Source organism: Mytilus edulis, chromosome 7 (assembly GCF_963676685.1).
Source record: "Mytilus edulis chromosome 7, xbMytEdul2.2, whole genome shotgun sequence".
Taxonomy (NCBI): domain Eukaryota; kingdom Metazoa; phylum Mollusca; class Bivalvia; order Mytilida; family Mytilidae; genus Mytilus; species Mytilus edulis.
The window spans coordinates 8834769-8859476 of NC_092350.1; the positions used below are offsets into that span (position 1 = coordinate 8834769).

Genomic DNA, 24708 nt, shown 5'->3' on the forward strand with positions numbered 1-24708 from the left:
TCAGTAGGAGGATTTTTTTCACTACGAGTGTTCCATGCCTCTTCACAGGCTGCTATTCCTTCGTCTTGTGGAATGTTGGTATATAAAGAAGACACGTCCATGGATGCAAGTATAGTATTGCTTGGTAAAGGATTGAGGCTTTCCATTTTTTTGAGATAATCAGTTGTATCTTGAATGAATGATGGTAGTTCTTTCACATGAGGTCTTAGATGATGGTCTACAAATTCTGATATCTTTTCAGTTGGATGACTATTCGCTGACACAATTGGTCGACCTGGATTGCCCGTTTTATGTATTTTAGGCAACATATAGAATCGTCCGGCCTTTGCTTCGTTCTCAAGAGGTCGGAGATAATCAAAGGTGTCATTGTCTATATGCTTTTTGTCGAACATCTCTTGAAGGATGGTGTTGATCCTTCGAATAGTATTAAGCGTTGGATCTGTGGTTAATTGTTTATAAAAAATGGAGTTAGAAAGTTGTCGATTTCCCTCTGCTATATAATCTGTTTTATCCATGACAACAACAGCGCCCCCTTTGTCGGCAGGTTTTATTACAATATCCTCTTGATCTTTTAACGCTTTCAAAGCTATACTTTCTGACTTGGATAAATTATAATTTCTTGTATTTGTTATACAGGACTTTATATCAGACCTCACGTAGTTAATGAATGACTCCAAGTTATCATTTTTGCTCTTTGGTGGTTTCCATGAACTTTTTTTCCTAAATTTGGTGATGGCATTAATCCACACTCCCATAGATTTGTATGTCATGTGCTGCTATTTATAGGCACTTATATTATTATCTCCAGTAGCACGCATTACACAAATGTTTGTGTAATCCATTCAAATCTATCGCTATCTTTACAACATGGATAGCTCACAGCATTTCAAGAAATTAAGATCTTTAACTAAAAAGAAACTACAAACTGAACATCATTTATCTAACTTACAAAATTATATTCAAAGTAAAACTGTACCAAAAGGTTTAAACATCAAAGTGAGTCCCCAGGCACCGGGACATAAATCCAAAAGATTCATGAGCCGTTGGAATGAAATTCTGTTTAACTGTTCAATCCAGCTTCTTCAACTGTTACTTTCTTTTACAACCACAAATTACAAACAAATTGTAAATGAAATATCAGATATCATCAACAATAGTAACATTTCTCGTGACGATTTAGCAATAATTAAACGTCGCCTCGCAGATATTGAACAAATTGAACTATCAAAACATAAAGAAAAACAAAGGAATAAATTTCAAAGAGATAAAATTCATACTGTCCATTTAAATCAGCATATGAATGATATTAATATAACAAACCATAAGATCCCTAGAAAAAGAAAATTTAAAAGACGGAAACAAAAAACTGAAAGCATTGTTGTAAATTTGTCATCTAAAGAACTTACACGTGCTGAGGAATCTCTTTTAAGTAAAGGTTTAAACTTCTGTCCTATCCCATCAACTGTAAATAACTTTCAGCTAGACGAAGACCTAGACCAATTCGCTAGACGTTTACGCTTGAAAGATTTTTTCTACAATAGGGGCAAGAAAACCTTGAAGAAGCCGAATTAACAGATTCAGATACTGACACCAATGAAGAAGTCACGCCCATCCCAAAATTTAGGAAAAAAAGTTCATGGAAACCACCAAAGAGCAAAAATGATAACTTGGAGTCATTCATTAACTACGTGAGGTCTGATATAAAGTCCTGTATAACAAATACAAGAAATTATAATTTATCCAAGTCAGAAAGTATAGCTTTGAAAGCGTTAAAAGATCAAGAGGATATTGTAATAAAACCTGCCGACAAAGGGGGCGCTGTGGTTGTCATGGATAAAACAGATTATATAGCAGAGGGTAATCGACAACTTTCTAACTCCATTTTTTATAAACAATTAACCACAGATCCAACGCTTAATACTATTCGAAGGATCAACACCATCCTTCAAGAGATGTTCGACAAAAAGCATATAGACAATGACACCTTTGATTATCTCCGACCTCTTGAGAACGAAGCAAAGGCCGGACGATTCTATATGTTGCCTAAAATACATAAAACGGGCAATCCAGGTCGACCAATTGTGTCAGCGAATAGTCATCCAACTGAAAAGATATCAGAATTTGTAGACCATCATCTAAGACCTCATGTGAAAGAACTACCATCATTCATTCAAGATACAACTGATTATCTCAAAAAAATGGAAAGCCTCAATCCTTTACCAAGCAATACTATACTTGCATCCATGGACGTGTCTTCTTTATATACCAACATTCCACAAGACGAAGGAATAGCAGCCTGTGAAGAGGCATGGAACACTCGTAGTGAAAAAAATCCTCCTACTGAGTGCCTTGTTACACTTCTGAAACTAGTACTGGAGAATAACAACTTCTCTTTCAATGAAAAACACTATCTCCAGATAGACGGTACTAGTATGGGCACAAAAATGGCCCCGTCATATGCCAACATATTTATGGGCCAACTTGAAAAACGCCTCTTGGCTAGTGCTCCATATCAGCCCTTATCATGGTTCCGATTCATTGACGATATTGATTTCAAATGGACAGATTCACAAGAACATCTTAATGAATTTCTAGAACACTGCAACTCTTTCCACCATTCAATAAAATTTACATATGAATCATCTATGGAGAAAATAAACTTCCTCGATACTACGAGTTACATCAAGAACGGAACCATTATAACGGACCTTCATACCAAACAAACGGACAAACATCAATTCCTTTCTCCTAAAAGTTGCCATCCTAAACACTGCTCCCGTGGTATCCCATTCAGCCAGGCATTGCGAATCAAGAGAATATGCTCTACTGAAAATACGAAAAATGCTAGACTTGGACAACTTCGTAAACATCTAGTTGTTCGAGGATACAATAACAACATTATTGATAGCGCTTTCGAAAGAGCAAACAAAACTAGTCGCCAAGAACTTCTTGAGTACAAAGATAAGAATAAAGCAGCTAACAGAACACCCCTTGTACTCACTTACCATCCTGATTTAAAAAATGTGTCATCCATTGTTCAGAAGCATTGGAAAATTATAGAAAATGATTTAAATCTAAAAAAAGTATTTTCTTCACCACCAGTCATGGCCTTCAGAAGACCTAAAAACATCCGTGACAAATTAGTGACATCTGTATTAACCAAGCAGCCTAATCCATCGCCCGGTTGCTACAAACAATGTGGTCGAAGGAATTGTTTGTGTTGTAAAGCTGCCAATACAAGCAGTTCTTTCATCAGCTCCGTTACTAAACAAAATTATACCATCTACTCTAATTCCAACTGTAAAACGGAGAACTCAATTTATATATTAACATGTGACACTTGTGGCATTCAGTATGTGGGAGAAACAATGGACAAATTTAATATTCGGCTCAATAACCATCGTTCATCGTACAAAACCAACAAAAACTGTCCTCTCACAAGACATCTTCGTTCAACGAAACATCCTTTTGATAATGTCACTTTCCAAATTATAGAAGTCAACACCGAATGGGACACCACGGCGAGAAGGAGAAGAGAAAACTTTTGGATCCACCAACTCCACACTTTAGAACCTGATGGTCTTAACGAAAAAGACGAAAAAAGATACAGGAAAGAATAATTTAAAACAAAGCATCGTCCTTTTTATCCCGTAATATTGGCCAATGGACGTTGCTAACTTCAACTACCAATTATGTATTTTTAAGGTAGCTAAATCCAAGTGCAACATGTACATTGAGCTGCAAAATTTTCTTATTTTCAAAGCAGCTAAATGCAAAAGGTCATATACATTGAGCTGCAAATTTTTTTTTTATTTTGAAGGCAGTTCAGTGCAACACAGACGTTGAGCTGCAAAAGTTTCTTATCATCTACATCCTATTTCACCTGGATAGATGCACGCTTGATAAAGCTAGTTGGTCTAGCGAAATATTGCGTTTATTTTCATCATTTTGTAAATATATTAAACATTCTTATATTTACATACTAAATAGTGTGTTAAAATTACATTGTTAGGCAATCTATATATATATATATATATATATATATATATATATATAAACAAATTGGCATGTAGCCACTTTACAAACATAGTACAAAAGCAAAACTGAAGTTAAGAATGAATAAATGCAATAGCATAATATCACAATGGTGGGATTTGTACATACTGAGCCACGTCAAAAGTTTATAAAAAACAAATGGAATATTTGATACCTTTTATGTTTCTTTAATTGTAGTTTGTCCTCCAATAGATCACTGCAATCACAGAAATTGCACATCAGTGCGTGACAACCATTGTGAGTGGTGTGATGGAGAAATAAAACCAAAAAAAAGTTGGAGAGCGTATGTGCCTTATCCAAAGAGCACGAAAACGTCTTGTCTAAGTAAGAGCTTTTTATTATTATTATATTAATGTGATTTAAATCACCAAGGTTGTATTTATTCCCCAATTGTTCATAACAAAAAGAACGAGACCAACAAATTCTTAAAGAGTCAAGTTTGTGTATCATTTATCCTAAACTACACACAAAGGTATCTAAAAAGTCCAACATTGTTCTATAGAATATACATTAAAGAAAATGTGGTGTAGTTATCAAAGGTACCAGACTTATTTTGTTAATACTTTAATACGCCAATGAAACAACTCTTCATCCAAGTCACAATTTTTGAAAAGTAAACCATTATTGGTCAAACAACGACCTTCCATGTATAGTTCACTAAATTAAGTGAATGCTATTTTTTTTTCAATCAAAGCCTCAATTATAACTGCGCTAAACTGATATGCAATGTATGAATTCATTCGCATGTATTTAATACTAGATGATATACTTGATTATGTGTTGTGTTTTTTTCAACCAAGAAAAGCAGATATTCATTGGTACAACATGCACTACAACACAATATAATGTTAAGATATAGATTTTTTTCAACTATAATGTTTAGGTTTTATATCGAAAAATGTTCGACGTGTAAGATAAAAGATTTCATGAAAAACTATTTGTTACAATAATTGAGAACTTTATGCTATGGACATTGCATGAAATCATCAAAAGAAAACTATGCTGTTACGATGACGAATATTCGAGAGTCGGAATTGACTATTAAACAATATAAGAGTATGCTGCTTCATGTACAGCCATGGAAATTATACAACTTTATACTGCAGGAACCGAAATCTCGGAGAAAATTGTAAACTTTACAAACCTCTGCAAATATTATCATCATAAAGAGAACGGTAAAACTGAAATCTCCACCATACAATATCAGACAAAATGTTTTCATTATTAAAATAATATGTTGCACAAGGAACACCCATTCCAGGCAAAAATAAGATCTGTATTTACCCACGGAAAAATTGTAAATTAAATAAAAGACAAACACTATTGAAGTAGTTGTGACGAATACATATATTTGTAATATCACGGTGGGTATGGTTGTCCTGCGAGAGAACGTTCTGTGCTGGTGATTTGGTCCTGTCAGGTGCTGATGGGTCCTGATTCTGTGCTGGTGGGTTTGTTTACATTGTATCAGAATGGCAATAAAACGACTGTTTTGTTGCTTAATTTTTCTCTGATGCGTCATAAGTACCATGCAAAGTATATTACAACAATATTATATTGCAAAAGTCGTGCAAGTTCGTTAAACGGAATTGTCCTGACGCTGTGCTGGTGATAAGAAAAACGGTCCTGGTTCTGTGTTCCTATGTCCTGGTTCTGTGCCTTTATATTTTAGTTAAAAGTGGCATATATTCAAGATCATTGATGCTGTACTGTTATTGGCTGATTAACTGTTGTCTGCTTTCTTGAAATTGACATTGTTGTGAATCTGTTTACTGTTATTATGAGAGAAAAAATACCCCTATATTTTTATTTTTTTTTAAATTAACTGTAATCTTATTTATTGGCCTGTTAATGGATCCCTTCTTGCACCCTTTTAAGATAAGGAAATATGTTTACGATTTTCGGGATTACGATCATTTTGCAAGATCACCAAAATACTTTGTAAATTATACAATACTTATATAAAGTAGATGATGTGGTATGTTTGTTGTCAATGGACAAATTTCCATAAGAAACCAAAGGAAGTATGTGTTAACAACCATACGTAATTGTACGACCTTCAACAATAACCCATAAAATAAAAATGTAAAAGGTTTTGCATAAAAATGGAGAGCAAAAATATAGAACAAAGGACTTTCTGAGCGTTTGAATCATATGTCTTTAGCAGTTAGAGCGAGATTACAGTGAAAGTTTTAAGCTTGGCATAGTTTCTCGTAAGATTTAAAAGTTGTATTTTAAAAGAAAAATGTATCTTATAGCTATTAAGAATCACTTGCTGTATCTGTAAGATTTTTTCAACATAATTTTTTTGTCTGAACGGTTATCGGGTATATTTTTTCGAAAGTTCGATAGAACACTAAAAAAAATTCACTATTTTATGAAAGGGCAGACTAGAATATGTCAGAGAATGAAGACGAGATAACCTTAATCAGTGGCGGATCCAGAACTGTTCATAAGGGGGGCCCTCTGACTGACCTAAGGAGGGCCCCACTCCAGTCATGCTTCAGTGATTCCCTATATAATCAACCAAATTTTTCCCACGAAAGGGGGGGGGGCGGGCCCCCCCAGGCCCCCCCCTGGATCCGCCTATGCCTTTGTACAGAGATTTTTGTTATGTTTAGCATGGGATCAACACAAGGGTACATTATCCTTAAAGATTTACTGCACACTTTTAAAGAAACTGCTTCATCAAACATTAAAATGTGAACTTAAGTTTTGAGACTTTTTTAATCGACACGATTGGAATATTTGTATATGAGAACATGGTTTATCTATTAGTTGAAAATGCAGCTTTGAACTAGCTTTCAGTACCTGCGAGCATTCGTTGTTCAATAATGTGTGTCTTTGTGTTATTATTTTATGTGATAAATTGTTGTGTTGGTACACCACTGTAACAATGAAGGAGGAAATGAGGAGGGTTGGTTGGGTGGAAGTGGGGATGGGTATGCGGAGCGCTAACAAACATGTCTATGCGGCATGGGCTTTGATCATTGTTGAAGCATCAATGTAAGGGGCATTTAATATCTTAATAAAACTATTCTTATTTTAGATACTATATATTGTTATCTGATATTGGACGAAAGATGTTGTCCTTTTATGTAATTATGTTATACAAGTTACGATCATTTGAAAACACATATTAAACAGCCAAATGGATGCACAAGAGCTAAAATAGGAGTCATAGATCCTATTGACAACAATTATCTGCCCAATTTTATTGATTTTGTAACATTTGTTACAAATATGACCAACTTCTTATCCAAAATCACCAGCACCGTATCAGGACCCACCAGCACAATGACAGGACCCACCAGCACAGTATCAGGACATGAATAAATTGAGAAAATGCTAAATTTTAATAAATTGCAATGTTTTTTCACAAAATAGTTTTGCCGTGTGGATTGCGGTATGGAAAGCGGACTCTATGAGCATTTTTGTTTTATTTTTTCAGTTCTAGATTTTCTGAAAATGAGCACTTTTGTGTTACGCTTACTGAAACAGTTTAGAAGGTCAACTTTTTAATGGTTTACATATGAACCCATAAGAAACAAAATTGAAAAATCTCAACTGTTTTCTTCCATTTTTTATGAGTGAAAACGTCAAAAATCATCATTTTCGTCTTTGTTTACATTTTTTCATTGATCACCAGCACCCGTCAGGACCGAATCACCAGCACAGAACGTTCTCTCGCAGGACAACCATACCCACCGTGAATATGGAAACAAGAAAGTCACATGATCTGACGATATTTTAATTTTAAATGTAGTTTACTGATTCTGTTGTTTTGTTGTTTTCCTTTTATTGCTGACGTGTTTATCTCGGTTGTAGTATGTAACACGCATTTGTTTTCGCTAAATCGATTTTTGTTGTAAAACAGCTATTTACTACTGTTGCAATTATTAAGTGTTATTTTGTGATTGTTTTTAAAACTACCTTTAACATGTTTAACATTCTAAAAAAACGTGCTCCATTTGTTTAGGAAATTATAGAGCGTTCTCTAAATATACTAACAATTTACCATGGGAACTTAATTTAAATATAGCTAACTTAAACAGTAGTAGTTGACTTTAGATTTAGATATTTCTATTTCTAAAGGAAAATTAAACACTTAAATTTACGACAAAAGAGACGATTTGTATTCCCTTTTGTTAATTTTTTTTAGAGGCGATGTTCTTTTGGCGTTATTATACGGTGTTATGCCCGTGTGTTTGGTAATGTCATACATTTTAAAGGCTATTATGAATTTAGTAAAATTAAGTCAATCTTTCATAGATATAAATATTTAATTATTAAATTGACTGTACCTGTCAAAAATTTGAATACGGTATTTCACATCCTACAATGTTCGGTAAAAGTGTAGTAAAAGGGCAGACAACCACTCTGTGATCCGTGTAACGCATCGAAATTTTAGTAAAGTAGTGAAGTTTATCTTATTAATGTTGCAAACATTTTTTTGAATATTGTTTACATTGGGACTAACATCGATTTTGTCAACACAAATTTCAACCTAACTGAATTTGTATTCATCGCGAATGATTATAGGGATGTATAAAATAAAATACAAATCCACGTAAGTTTTCTATCTTAAGATTGTTCTATATAAAAGGATACATTTTTATTACACGCTTGAATCCTAACGATCTTACTGTCAGTCAATACTTTTATCTTGGCATTGCAGAAGTTATGTATTTTGAGTGTCAATGATGTATAAAACACCTTATCCCTGGGATGGGTTTTAATTGATTTAAATCTTTGATGCATGATTTTTGTATTGTTAAATAAAGGCAATAGTAGTATATTACTGATCACAAGTCATAATTCGATTGAGAGAAAACAAATCTAGGTTATAAGCTAAAACCGAAGGATACACGTCAACTATGAGAGGAAAACAACGAAACATAAGAAACACTGAAGTGCAACAAAAAACCGACAATGCAATATGCAAAGAAAAGAACAATACGATCAAACCTGCAATATTCCTGACATTTTAAGAAAAACAATGGTGAGTAAACTCTGCTTTTGTGACGAGTCAAAACTCGCGCTTTACGACAAAGTTAAAATAGTTTTAGGCTTTCAGTAACTACACGTACTCTCAAATCGTTATTCCGTGTTAATTTGACCGGTTGACACACTTTTTAATGCATTTATGTATATTCTCATATCAATAAACTTGTTTTCCTTCGTAAATCCAGTTAACAACGTCTCCCTTCTAAGTGGACAACATGTTGGATGCTAACAATATGTTTAGTTCCGAGGAACTACATTGTTCTTCTAGAAAATCTCATTATGAAGTATTATTGGGAAAGAAGAATTCGTATACATGTAATATGAGCGAGGGAAGACTTTTTAATGAGTGTGAATGCTGACTTTTTATTCAATATTGAGTCTGTCGATTGCTTACTGTATACTGATATGAAGGAATTATTAGGCCTTAATAACTGATAAGTACGAACCCATGCGTGTTACGAAAAGTAGGCATCAACGAAAGCTTCAACTGATATCACAAAGATTCCTGATTTTCTGATTGACAAGAAGAATACATCATATGGTGTTTTCAACATATAATACGATTTTCTATTGGAAACTATTGTGATCCTCTTAAAACAAGGGGCTAATATTAATCAAAATTAGACCTCGATCATTTTTTTTTTGGGTCATTTTATGATATTTATCTACTTTTACATGATTTCCGAAACCAAGTAAAATATTATACTTCAGATCTAGTTCAGTCTGTTTCATCTATAATTTAACTTAAACTTTATAAAAACTTTAGTAATCAAACTCAGACGTAGAGACTGCGCTACAGGAGCATCAGTTATACATAGTATACTATAATTACAGATGACCGAATGAGTATAGAAATTATTATAAATGTTTTTATTAAAGTAAATGATTTCAAGTTATTTGAAGCCATAAAATTTATTTTATACAAAGTAAATATAGATAGAAGCATAACTGTATATCTATTATAAGTATTAACACATATTTCAAAGATAATTCACAAGTTCATGCTTCAACTATGTTTTGAATGTATTCGATTCGGTTGTTGTACGTCACGTCACCACCACGTGTAAATAGAGTGTTGTGTTATGGGAATGTAAATAAATATATCATCCGAGTATAAGATCATGAGTGTACTAGATCATGAAATAAGGTGACTTTTCAATTTGACTCTATAAGAGTTTTACAATTTTTTTGAGGAACCATGATAGGTGAGTAAGAACTTGTGTATTACCTATTTTCTACATTTTATTCATTTTTGACTCACTGGGTACATTAACAAAGTAACCCGTTATATATTTAGTTGGAATATCTTTCAATTCATTACAGCAGAAAATATAATGGAATTCATTTCCAACAGCTTGTTAACAGAGATTGCACAAACTTTCATTCCTTGGTATATCAGCCCAAAAACGTCTCTATCGGAAAATTGAGATTGTATATTTTCAGTTTACAGATATAGTTTCTATTTACAGGATTTAACCGTAAAAGATAATCTTCTAATTCCAACTCTGTCTAAAATTTAGAATAATATTTCCCTCGTGAAGAATTAGACACATCTGAAAACCGCTTTTGTATAAATTGATCGTGCAATCTCTGTCTTGCAACAATTTTTATAAATTCAGGATTTATATATTCTTGATTTTTTCATATTTCACTATACCCCGTTTCATCATATAAGGATTTAATATAATTAAGCATGTTTCTATTGCCATTTTCATTTAATTTGAACAGTAATTTATACATTTCACCAGACAATGTGTCTGTATTTTTAACTAGCCTGTTCCGGAAACACAGCATTTTTAATTTTATCTGTAATTCTTAAGGGTATTTCACACTAACAGACTTTTTTTATTTATTTGTATACATGTAATATAGTCATAACTAATGAATAAACACTTATTTGTTTTTCCCACAGAGGCTTGTTCTTGGAGATCGGATAGTACTAGATGTTTTCCGGGAACATGCGCAGAGGACCTTGCTTCTAATTGCAATTGCATGAAAGGGTTTGGAGGACATCATTGTGATAATAGTATGTTTCTCCTAAAAAATTTAAAAACGATTTTAGGTTTAGCTATTTTTACGTATAGAAAGCGGCTATTTATCATTTTTATTCTATGTAGAAATTAAAATATTCAACTTATGACTATATGCCAATACATTTTTACAGATCGCAATCAGCATAAGTTATTTCCAAGAACCGTTACGTGTGCCCTTTTGCTGATATGAACACTTTAATTGTACTTAAATTATATTTAGAGGCTCTATATACAACATCAACTTTAAAAATATGGATGTGATATTCTGTTTTTCGTAACTTAAATAAAATTCTACTTATATGATACATTCGAAGTACAACTCTTGCCTTGACAATATACACAAAAATAAAATTTGATAGCCAGTGATGTTTACATGTAAGTACATGAACACGTTATGGGCTATTATGACCAGAAGGAACTTTAATTAAATCAACAAATACAAGTGAAGTCAAATTTTTAACAATTTCTTCGAAATAGATCATCGGAAAAACTTCTCAATTATTTTAATAATCATGTCAGTAGATATATGAAAGCATACATGTTTTTATTGGATATTTGTGGTCTTAAAATAGCTTTCAGTAACTAAGGCACTCTCAGATCTGTACTTTTTTTTAGTTAACCTGGCCCGAAGATGGCCACCAGCGGGGAAATAACGTTTTCTTTTAGAGAACCAATAAATGGAATAAAACCGAACATGACAATTCTCTGATAATGAAGATCATTATTGTACCCGTATTAAACAACTTCTTTGTTAATCTTTTCATATTTCTATTGATTTCAGACTTTGAATTGGTCTAAGTATATAACCTTCCTATATTAGTGGAGATTTCTTGAATCATACTGGTATATTTAATATATAATACAGGTTTAAGTAATAACCTCCTGTACTATATATATTAAATAGACTAGTATGATTCCAGAAATCTCTCTTTCGCCTCTGTCCTAGCCCCAACACTACACAGACACTAAAATACTTTCTTTTAAACCGTGTTATCTTTAAATTAAGTAATGATTTGATCTCTATTTTTTTCATTATTATTTATTTTGTTTGTTAATGGTACAAACTTTATTGTAGTCATTATTGACGTTGATGTAAAATATGCAGAAGCCAAACTGATTCATAAAGTTGGTGCGACAGACAAAATAATTACAACACCAATTGATCCAAATGATCCAGGTCCTCAACCTATAAGATGGACAAATAATGTAGCATGGCAAACTGCTGAACTGGAATTCAATAGCAAGTTTCCGGATATAGGAGCGCACCCACCTATGGATCCAGCAGGCGAAACTCATTATGTAAAGGATTTTAAATATGGGATCATTTATGCTGCAATGGAGCTACGTTATGACAAGGGTACACATTTTACTATAGATAACACTGTCAATTTGATGTAACCTGAGTTTAGTATTTTTTCTTATTATTTTACTTTTTCCACTAAAAACCAGTTGAATGATAATGGTAAAACAATCATCACGTATGAACTTTGTACAAGTTTAACTATTTATTGTTTAATATTTACAATAATAACGTCAACGATTAGATTACATACAAACACTAAAATATGTTTAGGTGACATTTTGTCTTTTGTGTTACTATAAGTAAATTAATTAGAAAATGCCAACGACATTGTTGTATAATTGGGCAAGTGTTAAACAAGGAGTGTGCATTTTCTTTGGGGTTTGGTATTTTTGTTATTATACTTTTTACAGGTACATCTTTTATAGTTTTACTTCAATATGTCACATCAGTTATTAATCGTAAATAATTTGTTTTCATTATTTAGGGGGTAATTACTCCACAGAAGTACGTAGTTATACGTGCTATTCAAATGAAAACTTGCCAATGTCAGATAACCATTGCAACAGAAAAAAACCTAGAGGGGCAGTTGACATAGCCGTTTGGGACAAAAGACATGGTAACAGGTAAGGATATTAATTGAATCATTTACATTATATGGGTATAAAAATAAAAATGTTTAACTATGTCCCCGTGGCATCAGAACTATCTACAGTGTCTTTTTATAAATCGCAACTATGTCTTTTCTTAACTATTTTCTTATATTTACCTTGCAATATCCTGCAAAACAATTTCACTGTGTTAACTTGATTAAAAAATATATTAAGCAATTGTAATAAACGGGTACTTCAATTTTATTTTATATAGATTGTCTTTCAAATGGACATTGAAGAGTGGAGGATACTTGCTGTATATTGATAGAGAGGCCTCACGCAACATACGGGTATCATTGAAAGGAAAGACACATTCACAAAATTATATTTTTCAATGGGATCTTATAAAGCCCTACCACCAGTGTGTCGCTGATAAAAGCAAATGTTCAACATCTCCCGTGAAAACAACAGATGTGACAGATAAGGTGAAATAAATGATAAAATATATAGTGATTCAACGAAGGTTGAAATTAAGATAAATTCATTATAGGATTACAGTTTTGTAAACGACTCATCACTGACGCTAGAATTTACAATGGATGAGTTTTGATTAGGTCATCTTTACTTTGCACTATAATGTTCAGAAGATCTAAACAATCGGTATAGGTTTCCTTAAAGTATTTTTTAAAAATCATTTTATATGCACACTATCAATTATCTAATCAAAATCAACCTCTTATTTGTAAACCAACCTCTAAATAGTTTCACATTATTTTAAAGGAAACAGTGAGATATATATATATATATATATATATGAGTCTGAAAGATTGTGTAACAATACCGATAAATAGATGGAAAACAAAACACTAAAAAGTGTTGAATATCATTGCACAAAGATGGAAAAACTGAACAGATGATATAAATTATACAATAATTGCAAATATTTCGGCTCAACAAATGGCCTTCTTCGGTGACAAAAGTTTTAACAATAATGAGATATAATGTATAAGGTGTAAACATAGATCACTAATAATACAGGTAAGTTTTGGTCGATTGATTTTAATCCAAAATCCTGAATATAATAATATAAACACTAGACTGTAAATTTAATTATTTCTTTCTATTGATTCCATCTGGATGGAGGACACCCAGTGTTTTTATCCAAAACCTCTCCCGATTTTCTCTTTGCCTATGTTGCCATGTACAATCCTGTTCGATCACAAGGATCTTCATGTGATCAAAATCTTTCAGATTGTGATCTGGTAACCTGAAATGTTGGCTGACAGGAATATACGGTTTTTTTGTGAGGTCACTCCTGTGGCCATTGAGGCGTTTGTGAAATGGCTGCATAGATTCACCAACATATTGGAGACCACATCTAGGACACTCAAGAACGTAAATCACGTTTGAGCTTTTGCAGTTGACATTGCAGAAGATCTTGTATGTCTTTTCTGTGGTCTTACTGTGAAATGTTGATGAATGCTGCAATTGGTTGCAACATTTGCAGCGCTTATCCCCACAAGGCTGACAATTACCTACAGTATGGTTAGGTTTGGAAAGGTCAGCACGGACAAGTATATTTCTCAGGCTGTTAGGTTGTTTGAAGGCAATCATGGGAGGCTCAGGAAAGATTTTGGATAACTTCGAATGTTTCTCGATTGCTGTCCAATGATCACGAATGGTCTTGAAACTATTTCTCAGGCATGGATGGTAGGTGAGCACACATGGGATTCTTTTACTTTTCTGTTTATCTTTGTAAGTTAGCAGACTGCTTCTGGGGATGGATTCCGCTTTTCGAAAACTATTTTTGATGTTTTTGTGTTTATATCCCCTTCTTTTCAAATGTCCTTTAAGCTGCCCCAGACGTTGTTTTGCAGTGTCTTCAGAGGAGCAGATTCGCCTTATTCTTAGAGCTTGGCTGTATGGAATGCTCTTCGTGCAGTGTGGAGGATGGCAACTTTCAGGCGACAAGTATTGATGAGTATCTGTAGGTTTAGAGTATATATCTGTGTTTATTATACCTACAGAGAGGGTGCTAGATGTATCAAGGAAGTTTATGGTGGAATTAGATGTTTCATGGGTGAATTTGATGGTAGGGTGTTGATTGTTAGCATTTGTTATAAAAGTTTGTAATTTTTGGTCTCCCTTGTCCCATTTCATGTCAACGTCATCAATAAATCGATACCAGGAAAGCGGTTTTTCGATGGAGCACTCCAGCAGTTGCTTTTCAAATTTACCCATGAATATATTGGCATAAGATGGAGCCATTTTTGTACCCATAGCAGTGCCATTTGTCTGTAAATAGTGTTCTCCTTGGAATGTGAAGTTGTTCTTTTTCAAGACCATAGTAAGCATTTCAACTAAGCAATCAGTAGGTGGAATTTTAAGAGATCGAGAGTCCCAAACTTCTCTACATGCTTCAATACCATCCGCATGGGGAATATTCGTATAGAGAGAGGTGACATCCATAGTGACAAGAGTAGTATTGGCAGGTAGAGGGTTTAAATCCTGCATCTTTAGTAAGTAATCTGTAGAATCTGTGGGATGACCATTAGCTGAGACGATTGGTCTACCTGGGTTACCAGGTTTATGAATTTTAGGGAGCAGGTAATTCCACCATAAACTTCCTTGATACATCTAGCACCCTCTCTGTAGGTATAATAAACACAGATATATACTCTAAACCTACAGATACTCATCAATACTTGTCGCCTGAAAGTTGCCATCCTCCACACTGCACGAAGAGCATTCCATACAGCCAAGCTCTAAGAATAAGGCGAATCTGCTCCTCTGAAGACACTGCAAAACAACGTCTGGGGCAGCTTAAAGGACATTTGAAAAGAAGGGGATATAAACACAAAAACATCAAAAATAGTTTTCGAAAAGCGGAATCCATCCCCAGAAGCAGTCTGCTAACTTACAAAGATAAACAGAAAAGTAAAAGAATCCCATGTGTGCTCACCTACCATCCATGCCTGAGAAATAGTTTCAAGACCATTCGTGATCATTGGACAGCAATCGAGAAACATTCGAAGTTATCCAAAATCTTTCCTGAGCCTCCCATGATTGCCTTCAAACAACCTAACAGCCTGAGAAATATACTTGTCCGTGCTGACCTTTCCAAACCTAACCATACTGTAGGTAATTGTCAGCCTTGTGGGGATAAGCGCTGCAAATGTTGCAACCAATTGCAGCATTCATCAACATTTCACAGTAAGACCACAGAAAAGACATACAAGATCTTCTGCAATGTCAACTGCAAAAGCTCAAACGTGATTTACGTTCTTGAGTGTCCTAGATGTGGTCTCCAATATGTTGGTGAATCTATGCAGCCATTTCACAAACGCCTCAATGGCCACAGGAGTGACCTCACAAAAAAACCGTATATTCCTGTCAGCCAACATTTCAGGTTACCAGATCACAATCTGAAAGATTTTGATCACATGAAGATCCTTGTGATCGAACAGGATTGTACATGGCAACATAGGCAAAGAGAAAATCGGGAGAGGTTTTGGATAAAAACACTGGGTGTCCTCCATTAAGATGGAATCAATAGAAAGAAATAATTAAATTTACAGTCTAGTGTTTATATTATTATATTCAGGATTTTGGATTAAAATCAATCGACCAAAACTTACCTGTATTATTAGTGATCTATGTTTACACCTTATACATTATATCTCATTATTGTTAAAACTTTTGTCACCGAAGAAGGCCATTTGTTGAGCCGAAATATTTGCAATTATTGTATAATTTATATCATCTGTTCAGTTTTTCCATCTTTGTGCAATGATATTCAACACTTTTTAGTGTTTTGTTTTCCATCTATTTATCGGTATTGTTACACAATCTTTCAGACTCATATAATTTTTCCTGTTTGTGTAGTATTGTCAATTTTGATGATCCAATACCTATTAAGTTTACTGGTTGGTAGATTCGTATAGACTCTATATATATATATATATATATATATATATATATTCCGATTAAAATCCGCAGATTTTCTATATATAAATAAAAAAAAAAAGAATACTTGCAGCTGGGATAGAGATCGTTTGATGCTTGTAGACCTACAGTCATCAGATCAGCTAAGGTTTCAATTCATTTGTATTAACACGATTAGTGGTACCAATTTATTTGCACCAGATGTACATTTCAAAAATTAATGTAATCAGTGATGTGTTAGCTAAAATTTTGAGATCCAAACCTAAGTCAAACGTTCAAGACCTGATAAAATCAAAGTATAAATGTCCAATCAAGCTGTGCACAAGGAGATTTATTCCTTGATTACAAATGGTTCATTTGAGGGTTTTGTATGAACTCGTCAAATAATAGCAGTGCATAATTTAAATCCTGATCAATCCCCCGAATTAACTCATTCAAGACAACGATATTATATGTCAGTGTGTAAATGTAGAACAAAGGTATATCACATTTTTTTATTTTGCAATAGCAGTACACAATCGGTCGAGAGGATGGTAATATATGTGTAAGACTCTTCATTTACATAAAGAAAACTAATTTATGTATTGTTTTAACAAATATCAATTATTTTTTTTATATGTCTAAATTGTCAACTTGGCCATACAGTAAGTGAAAATGACTCTTGCAATATTTTTTTAATGAATGTTTATAATGGCTTGGTAACCCATTCAGTCTGATATATTTATTTTTAAACGCGTGGTTTAATTTACTTTTTGATAAATTATAAGAAAATCCTATCTTAGGAAATATTTAATGATGATTCAACTTTATTAGACACTTTTTTTACGTTTATTTATGTTGTTCATTTTTTCTCTCGTTTTATATAAATTAGATCGTTAGTTTTCTTTTTGGAATGATTTTCACAAGTTATTTTTAAACCCTTTTCAGATAGCCGTTCTGTGTGTGCCAAGACTCTGTGTTAAATGCCTTTTATACATTGAGACTTGGAAAGGAAAAAAGATTAACAAGGAATGATCCACAAATAAGTCAAACCATGCCGAAACAATAGTCTTTTACTTATTCATGTTATATCAGATATATTCCTATAAAGCTGTTTCTCTCTTTTTTTATAATCTTTAACGAACACCTTAGCAGATAAAGTAAAAAAGTGAACAGCAAATATGTTTACCGAGACAAGATCTACAATAAAAGTCTGATAGCTGAATTGTCAGTCAATTCCCTATAGGAGTAATTGATATTTCATTACGATCAAATGTGTCCCATCTAGTGTCACCATGTATTATCGATGTGTTGATAGTCTCAATGTACATTTCTAGTCTCCAATATTGGGGATTGTTGAAGCTTTTTTTGGTTATACACCATAAGCTTTCAGATTTGTATTTGCTTCTTTTCAATCTATTATATTGTCCTAGAAAAGAAATGGATTGATGATTTTAGTTCAAAATCTAAGACATATTCTGAAATGTTTACATATACAACTGTTATATAAAATCTCTCAATTTGAAATTTCTGCTTCTGGACATAAATCAAATATCGATTACCTAATCGTCAATACGTTGTTGCATTAATCCTTGCTTCCTATGTAGTTACAGGTTACCTAAAGAAGGATTTTAGATTTTTATTATTTTCATAAATTACTTTATCTGAACATAGTTTCATTTTTATTGTACAGGCAACTGTACCAATCTCTTGGGATGGATGGAAAGATGACATGGCTGGTCTGCATCACTACGAGTATCAAGTGTTTGAGTTGGCATCTGATGGCTCAAAGTTAGTTCAAGGAACAAAGATGGTGGCACAAGATTTGAACATTACTACTGGTCAGACAAATGCAAGTATAGAAGACAAATACATTTTTAATGTCGTAAAAGCCGATATTAACATGTCAATGGTAGGATTTTTATCTTGAATAAATGACGAAAGCTAATTCCTATCCTATATTCATTTTTGCCAAATCACAACTTTCACTTTCAACATTCTTTTTCCACATGTTTTACTTATATAAATATATATGCAACTTATAGGACCACTTAAATAGTAAACTTTAAAAAAAAACAGTAGTCAGAATACTAAGGAATAAATACCCCATCTAACAATTGGGAACTATATTCCTAGACCACGAACAAAGGGAATTAGTTTTGGTCTGAGGCCTATACGTGAGGTATACTTAAAAATTCGACTGAAAAAAAAGTGTCAATCAGAACGTATTTGAAATTGAAATCGCTTTGTATTGCTTAGAAATATAAGATGTTAACACTAATAATATAAGCGATAGTAATGATAAAAGACAAACGCATTGAAAATCCCAAACCTTTTCGTGATATTACAAACGTAAAAGAGCGAAAGCAATCAAAAGAAACAAACGTGAATCCGTTAACCAACTAGAAAAGATCGAAGTCATTCTTATATATCAAAACGGTATTTTATAGACTGAAGCGTCTATAATTACATCAGAGACACAAATATAAGCAAGCAAATTATAGCTGACTATGCGGTATGGGCTTTGCTCATTGTTGAAGGCCGTACGGTGACCTATAGTTGTTAATGTCTGTGTCATTTTGATCTTTTGTGGATAGTTGTCTCATTGCCAATCATACCACATCTTCTTTTTTATAAGCAAATGTTGCATTTTCCTTTCAACTTGTATGCATTACAATGTATGTCTTATTAATTTTTTTTTTTTTTTTTTTAAATATTATGATATAACATTTATGTATTTATAGGCTGTCATAACTTTGAAGACACCAGGATTATACTCCACAACACTCATTGTCTATGACAAAGCACTAAATTATAAAGCTACGCGATGTGTGATTCTGTACGACAACCAGTCCAAAGTTGATACAATGGCAGGGAAAAGAACTATTGTTGAACAATCATCAAAAGACACAAATTATACTTGGATTTCTGTGAGCGGCAAAACTTTGAAAGTATCATGGAGGGATCGTTTTATAAACTTTAGACATAAACAGAATCATTGGTTGGGTAATGTAGGAAGTCTATCTGACGTTGTTGGTGAATATGACGATCACTATGGGAAACGTAGTGTAGACGAAATTCCTAATGCTCATGGTAAGATAAGCTACATAGCACAATATCATGTTTGCTCTGACTTTTAATTTCGTCTTTACAGTTAATCCATTTGCTGTTGGACATGTACTGATAGATATTTTAGTCTTGATACATAATTTTTTATGAGTTGTTATTGGCGATGAAATAGCAGTGAGTATCTAAAAATGCTCTCAGATCCGTATTTATTGTCTTTCATTGCTGGGATGTCACGTCCGGTCTGGGTTTTTTTTTATAAATTATTCTACTTTGAATCGATGTGATATGTGGAACCCTTTCCAACTGATTTTATAGTTTGTTGTCTTGTAATTTGGTACTGACATGAGTTTCAATTTCCTCATACAAAGTTGACCATAGATGGATTTGAGTTCATTTTGGTCATTTAACTGTTTCGGTTCAGGGATAAATAATTCCGGGTTAAACGGATAGTTTTCTGATTATTTAACCACTCGGCGGGTATTTAAAGATTCCCGGGTATTGGGTGAAATTGACGGGCGTGACCAGCAGGATACAGATCAGTTAACAGGTATGAAAATTTTGTAAACATCAATTTAACTGCATATGAGAACGAAACATTATTGCATATTTTGCAGCTGATATATACATAAGAATATGTGGTATGATTAACAACGAGCCAACTCTCCATATTAGACCAAATGACACAAAACTGAACAAATACAGGTCACCTTACGGCCTTCAACAATGAGAAAAAAATAATACCATGTCATATCAAAACAATTCTTTTACATGAAAAATAAATTACAGATCAAAGGGAAAAGACTTCTTAGATTAATCTTGTTCAATAGTGAAACGTAAACTTTAAAGTTGAACTTAAGTTAATACTTTCGAATGATTTCACAAAGCTGCAAATTGGTATGGGATAATGCTAAAAGAAGCATGCATTTATTTAGTTTAAACCCTAGCTTAATATATTTTGAAACTGTCTGGCAATTGCTTGTGGACAGAAGAAAGTCCAGAAAGCTCAATAATGTTCTATTCTTTACATAATGGGACTGCCCCTGATTATCTCTGTGATTTAATGCCCCCACTTGTTGGTCAAGTATCTAACTACGATTTGCGAAACAGTAATAATTATGTAGCACCCGGTTATAGACTAGACATAACTAGAAAATCCTTTTTCCCATCCACTACTATTGAATTGAATAGCCTTAACCCCGACATACGTTCGTCCCAAAATATAAGTATTTTAAAACGAAAGATGAAGTCCAAATTAAAACAGTCACCTTCCTATTTTAGTTGTGGGAATAGAAAACTTAATATTATTCATACACGTTTGAGAATTATATGCCGTTTTTCTATGTTGTGATGTTATGCTATTGTTAAAGAAAAAGGGAGAAGGTTTGGTACCATTAAAATGTTTAATCCCGCTGCAAATATTTGCACCTGTCCTAAGTCAGGAATCTGATGTACAGAAGTTGTCGTTTGTTTATGTAATTTATACGTGTTTCTAGTTTCTCGTTTTTATATAGATTAGACCGTTGGTTTTCCCGTTTGAATGGTTTTACACTAGTAATTTTGGGGCCTTTTATAGCTTGTTGTTCGGTGTGAGCCAAGGCTCCGTGTTGAAGGCCGTACATTGACCTATAATGGTTTACTTTGTTAAATTGTTATTTGGATGATGAGTTGTCTCATTGGCACTCACACCACATCTTCCTATATCAAGTTCTTTAAATTCAGATTTACATCGTGTTAATATTTAACCCAGTCCCGCATGCAGCTGTGACCACCCTGTTGAGGATAGTATACACTATTTCTTAGAGCGCACTTTTCACAACGAAGCAAGAGAAATACTGTTTGAAAATTTTCACTCCAGTCCAGTGTTTTCATTATTATACTTCTTATTAAATAAAGGCAACAGTAGTATACCGCTGTTCAAAATTCATAAATCGATAGAGAAAAAAACAAATCCGGGTTAAACCTAAAACTGAGGGAAACGTATCAAATATAAGAGAACTACGACACAACACCGAAACGTAACAACACACACAAAAACGTACTTTGTGTTTATATCTATAATGTCTCTAATGTTGTTATAACTTGTTTCCAATCCCTTTTGCTTTTTTTGCAAATAAATTATGTTTAAATTAAGCTTAATTGGATTGCATCTTTTAAATATTCTCAAGACTGTGCGCATGTTATTTGATTAACTTTAAAAATTTTATCTCATGAATACCAAGAAAAACATATTTAAGTAAGAACATTATAACTGAGTATCAATTTTTGGGGGATATTTTAAAATAGGTGTTGTGAGATTTGAAGTGAAATATGAGGTTTATAGTCCGGCACGGTCTGCACAACAAGCTTTTACACCAACAGCGGATGTTCTATCACAGTTTGGACAAATCGACGTACCATGGAATGATGGAAATAGATTAGACATAACTGTAAGGGCTTATGACATATTAGAAAAGTATGCAGAAGAAACAATAGTAGTTTACAAAGATGTCAGTCCTCCTCGCATTGACAACTTATGGTTATCACGTGGGGATAATGTGAATATATCTGTTCACAGTATAGAGGATTTTTCTAAAATGACGTAAGTGTATACGCCTTTCTTGATGTTATCTTTTTGTTGCATACCTTTCTACATGTGCATAACTTAAATTGATAATACCAGTTACAGACATGTGTATTTAAAAATCAAGGCATTCCAGCATGTTTTGAAATGTGTCCATGTATTTCTCTAATTCTTCGTCAATTTATCCCTTTCTGCACCCATGTTATAAACAAAATTTCATCAACGTGTGGTTCGTTTGATCTCAGTACTTCATTGGTTAAAATCCGATTATAACGTCAAATTTTCTTGCTTTCCTCTGAAATTCCTATTGTGACTGCATGAAAAAAGGCGACCATGTCTGATGACGTCACATAGAAAGAACACATCTTTTTGCAGATCATTTGAAAAGAAGGAATAAGTTTGCCTGCATAATGTTAGAAAATCATTAGAGAAACAGATTCTACCACCAAATCTCGTGTAATACGATATTTATCCACTCTCGACAGTTAAATTTTAAAAATTTAAAACGATGGTAGGATGTATATATATGGGTGATTGAACGTTTTTTTTATTTATCTTTATTAATTTTTTTATAATCAATTGTTTCAACTCTGTCGTTACGTTAATGAAATATAATTGCTGCTTTTTGATCACATTTATGAAATTTTTCAGCGTTGAATGGGAGGCGTTTGATTTCGACAGTGGATTAAATCAGGTTGAATGGCGACTATTTGATAATTACACTTCCAATTTCATTCTTCATGGAAAGGCTGAACTACATGCTCAAGGCATGGCACAGGTACTTCTTCCTTTAAAAATATAATTATAAATAAAATATAATAATTTTGAATGCAAAGTGTTGAAAAAAAGAGATATAAATGGAAACTATTTAATTTTAGATATTTTTGTAGAAAATAGAAAGATAACTCTTGTAAGTCGATACGGACCAAATACAGACAATCCTGATTTTTTTCTAATATTATTTCTGTTATTGATGATTTTGAAAATGAATATTGTTATTTGTGGTGATTTCAATCTTGTCCAAAACCCATGTATAGATTATTGCAATTATGTGAATACTAACAATCCGAAAGCTAGGGAAAAAGTATTGGAATTTATTGAAGAAAGACATTTGATAAACCTGCATAGAGAACTTTTTCCAGATGTACAGCGATACACTTGGAGAAAGAGAAATCCTTTTAAACAGGCTAGATTAGACTTTTTTCTTCTCACTGAAAACTTTTTAAATAGTCTACAAAATTGTAATGTTCTTCCAAGCTATTGGTCAGATCACTCTATGATTTTGCTAGATTTGGAATTTAACCCTTGTATTAGGGGAAAAAGGTTTGTGGAAGTTTAACAACTCTTTATTATATGATATAGACTATATAAATACTATTAAACAAATAAATCAGGAAGTGAAAAAATAATATTGTGCTTTAGTTTATTATAAGGAAATATTGACATAATAAATAATACAGACATTCATTTTAGAATTGACTATCAGCTTTTGCTTGAGACTCTTCTTATGGAAATTAGGGGGAAGACAATTTTTATATTCAAGCTATAAAAAAAGCAAGACGAAAAAAGTGAAATAAATCTTCGAAATGAAACAACTCAATTAGAGGACAGAGTTGACGAACATTCCATTAACGCATTAGAAGCAAAAAAATATGACCTCGAAAGTTTACGAACACAAAAATTAAAAGGGAAATTAGTAAGATCCCGTGTCCAATGAATACAGGAAGGGGAAAAACCTACTAATTATTTCTGCGGCTTAGAATCAAGAAATTTTATGATCAAAATTATTCCCAAAGTAGAGAAAGAAAATGGGGAAATTATAACAAAACAAACAGATATTTTGAATGAAGTTAAATATTTTTATGACAATCTTTGTAAAAAAAAGGGATACTAAAAGTACTTTAAGTGATCTAAAAAAAGACTTGAAAATTTTAAGTGTTCCTTTACTTTCGTCTCAGGAAAAAGAAAGCTTGGAAGGTATAATTTTCACCACCCCAGTAGCCAGTACTTCGGTACTGGCATGAACATACGGATGTTTTGTGTATTTAAAATTTACTGTTACAAAATGATAGAAATTATTATAAATTAAGGAATGTATCTCCCTCATGCAAAGCTCTGATTCCTTTCACGGATTTGGCTATACTTTTTGGACCTTTTGGATTATAT

The 24708-nt window shown here is 33.0% G+C and overlaps 1 protein-coding gene across 1 annotated transcript in view; it reads left to right on the top strand.

The window, feature by feature from the left end:
• LOC139482935 (uncharacterized) overlaps positions 1 to 23344 on the top strand; it is a 37926-nt gene extending 14582 nt beyond the window's left edge. Inside the window, exons 5-13 of the mRNA XM_071266963.1 lie at positions 4234 to 4380; positions 10976 to 11089; positions 12172 to 12453; positions 12884 to 13022; positions 13264 to 13474; positions 18607 to 18825; positions 19658 to 20006; positions 22266 to 22560; positions 23194 to 23344. Of these exons, the coding sequence (XP_071123064.1) occupies positions 4234 to 4380; positions 10976 to 11089; positions 12172 to 12453; positions 12884 to 13022; positions 13264 to 13474; positions 18607 to 18825; positions 19658 to 20006; positions 22266 to 22560; positions 23194 to 23344 (1907 nt within the window). The remainder of the gene's footprint in view (positions 1 to 4233; positions 4381 to 10975; positions 11090 to 12171; positions 12454 to 12883; positions 13023 to 13263; positions 13475 to 18606; positions 18826 to 19657; positions 20007 to 22265; positions 22561 to 23193) is intronic.
• Positions 23345 to 24708: the final 1364 nt, after the last annotated feature.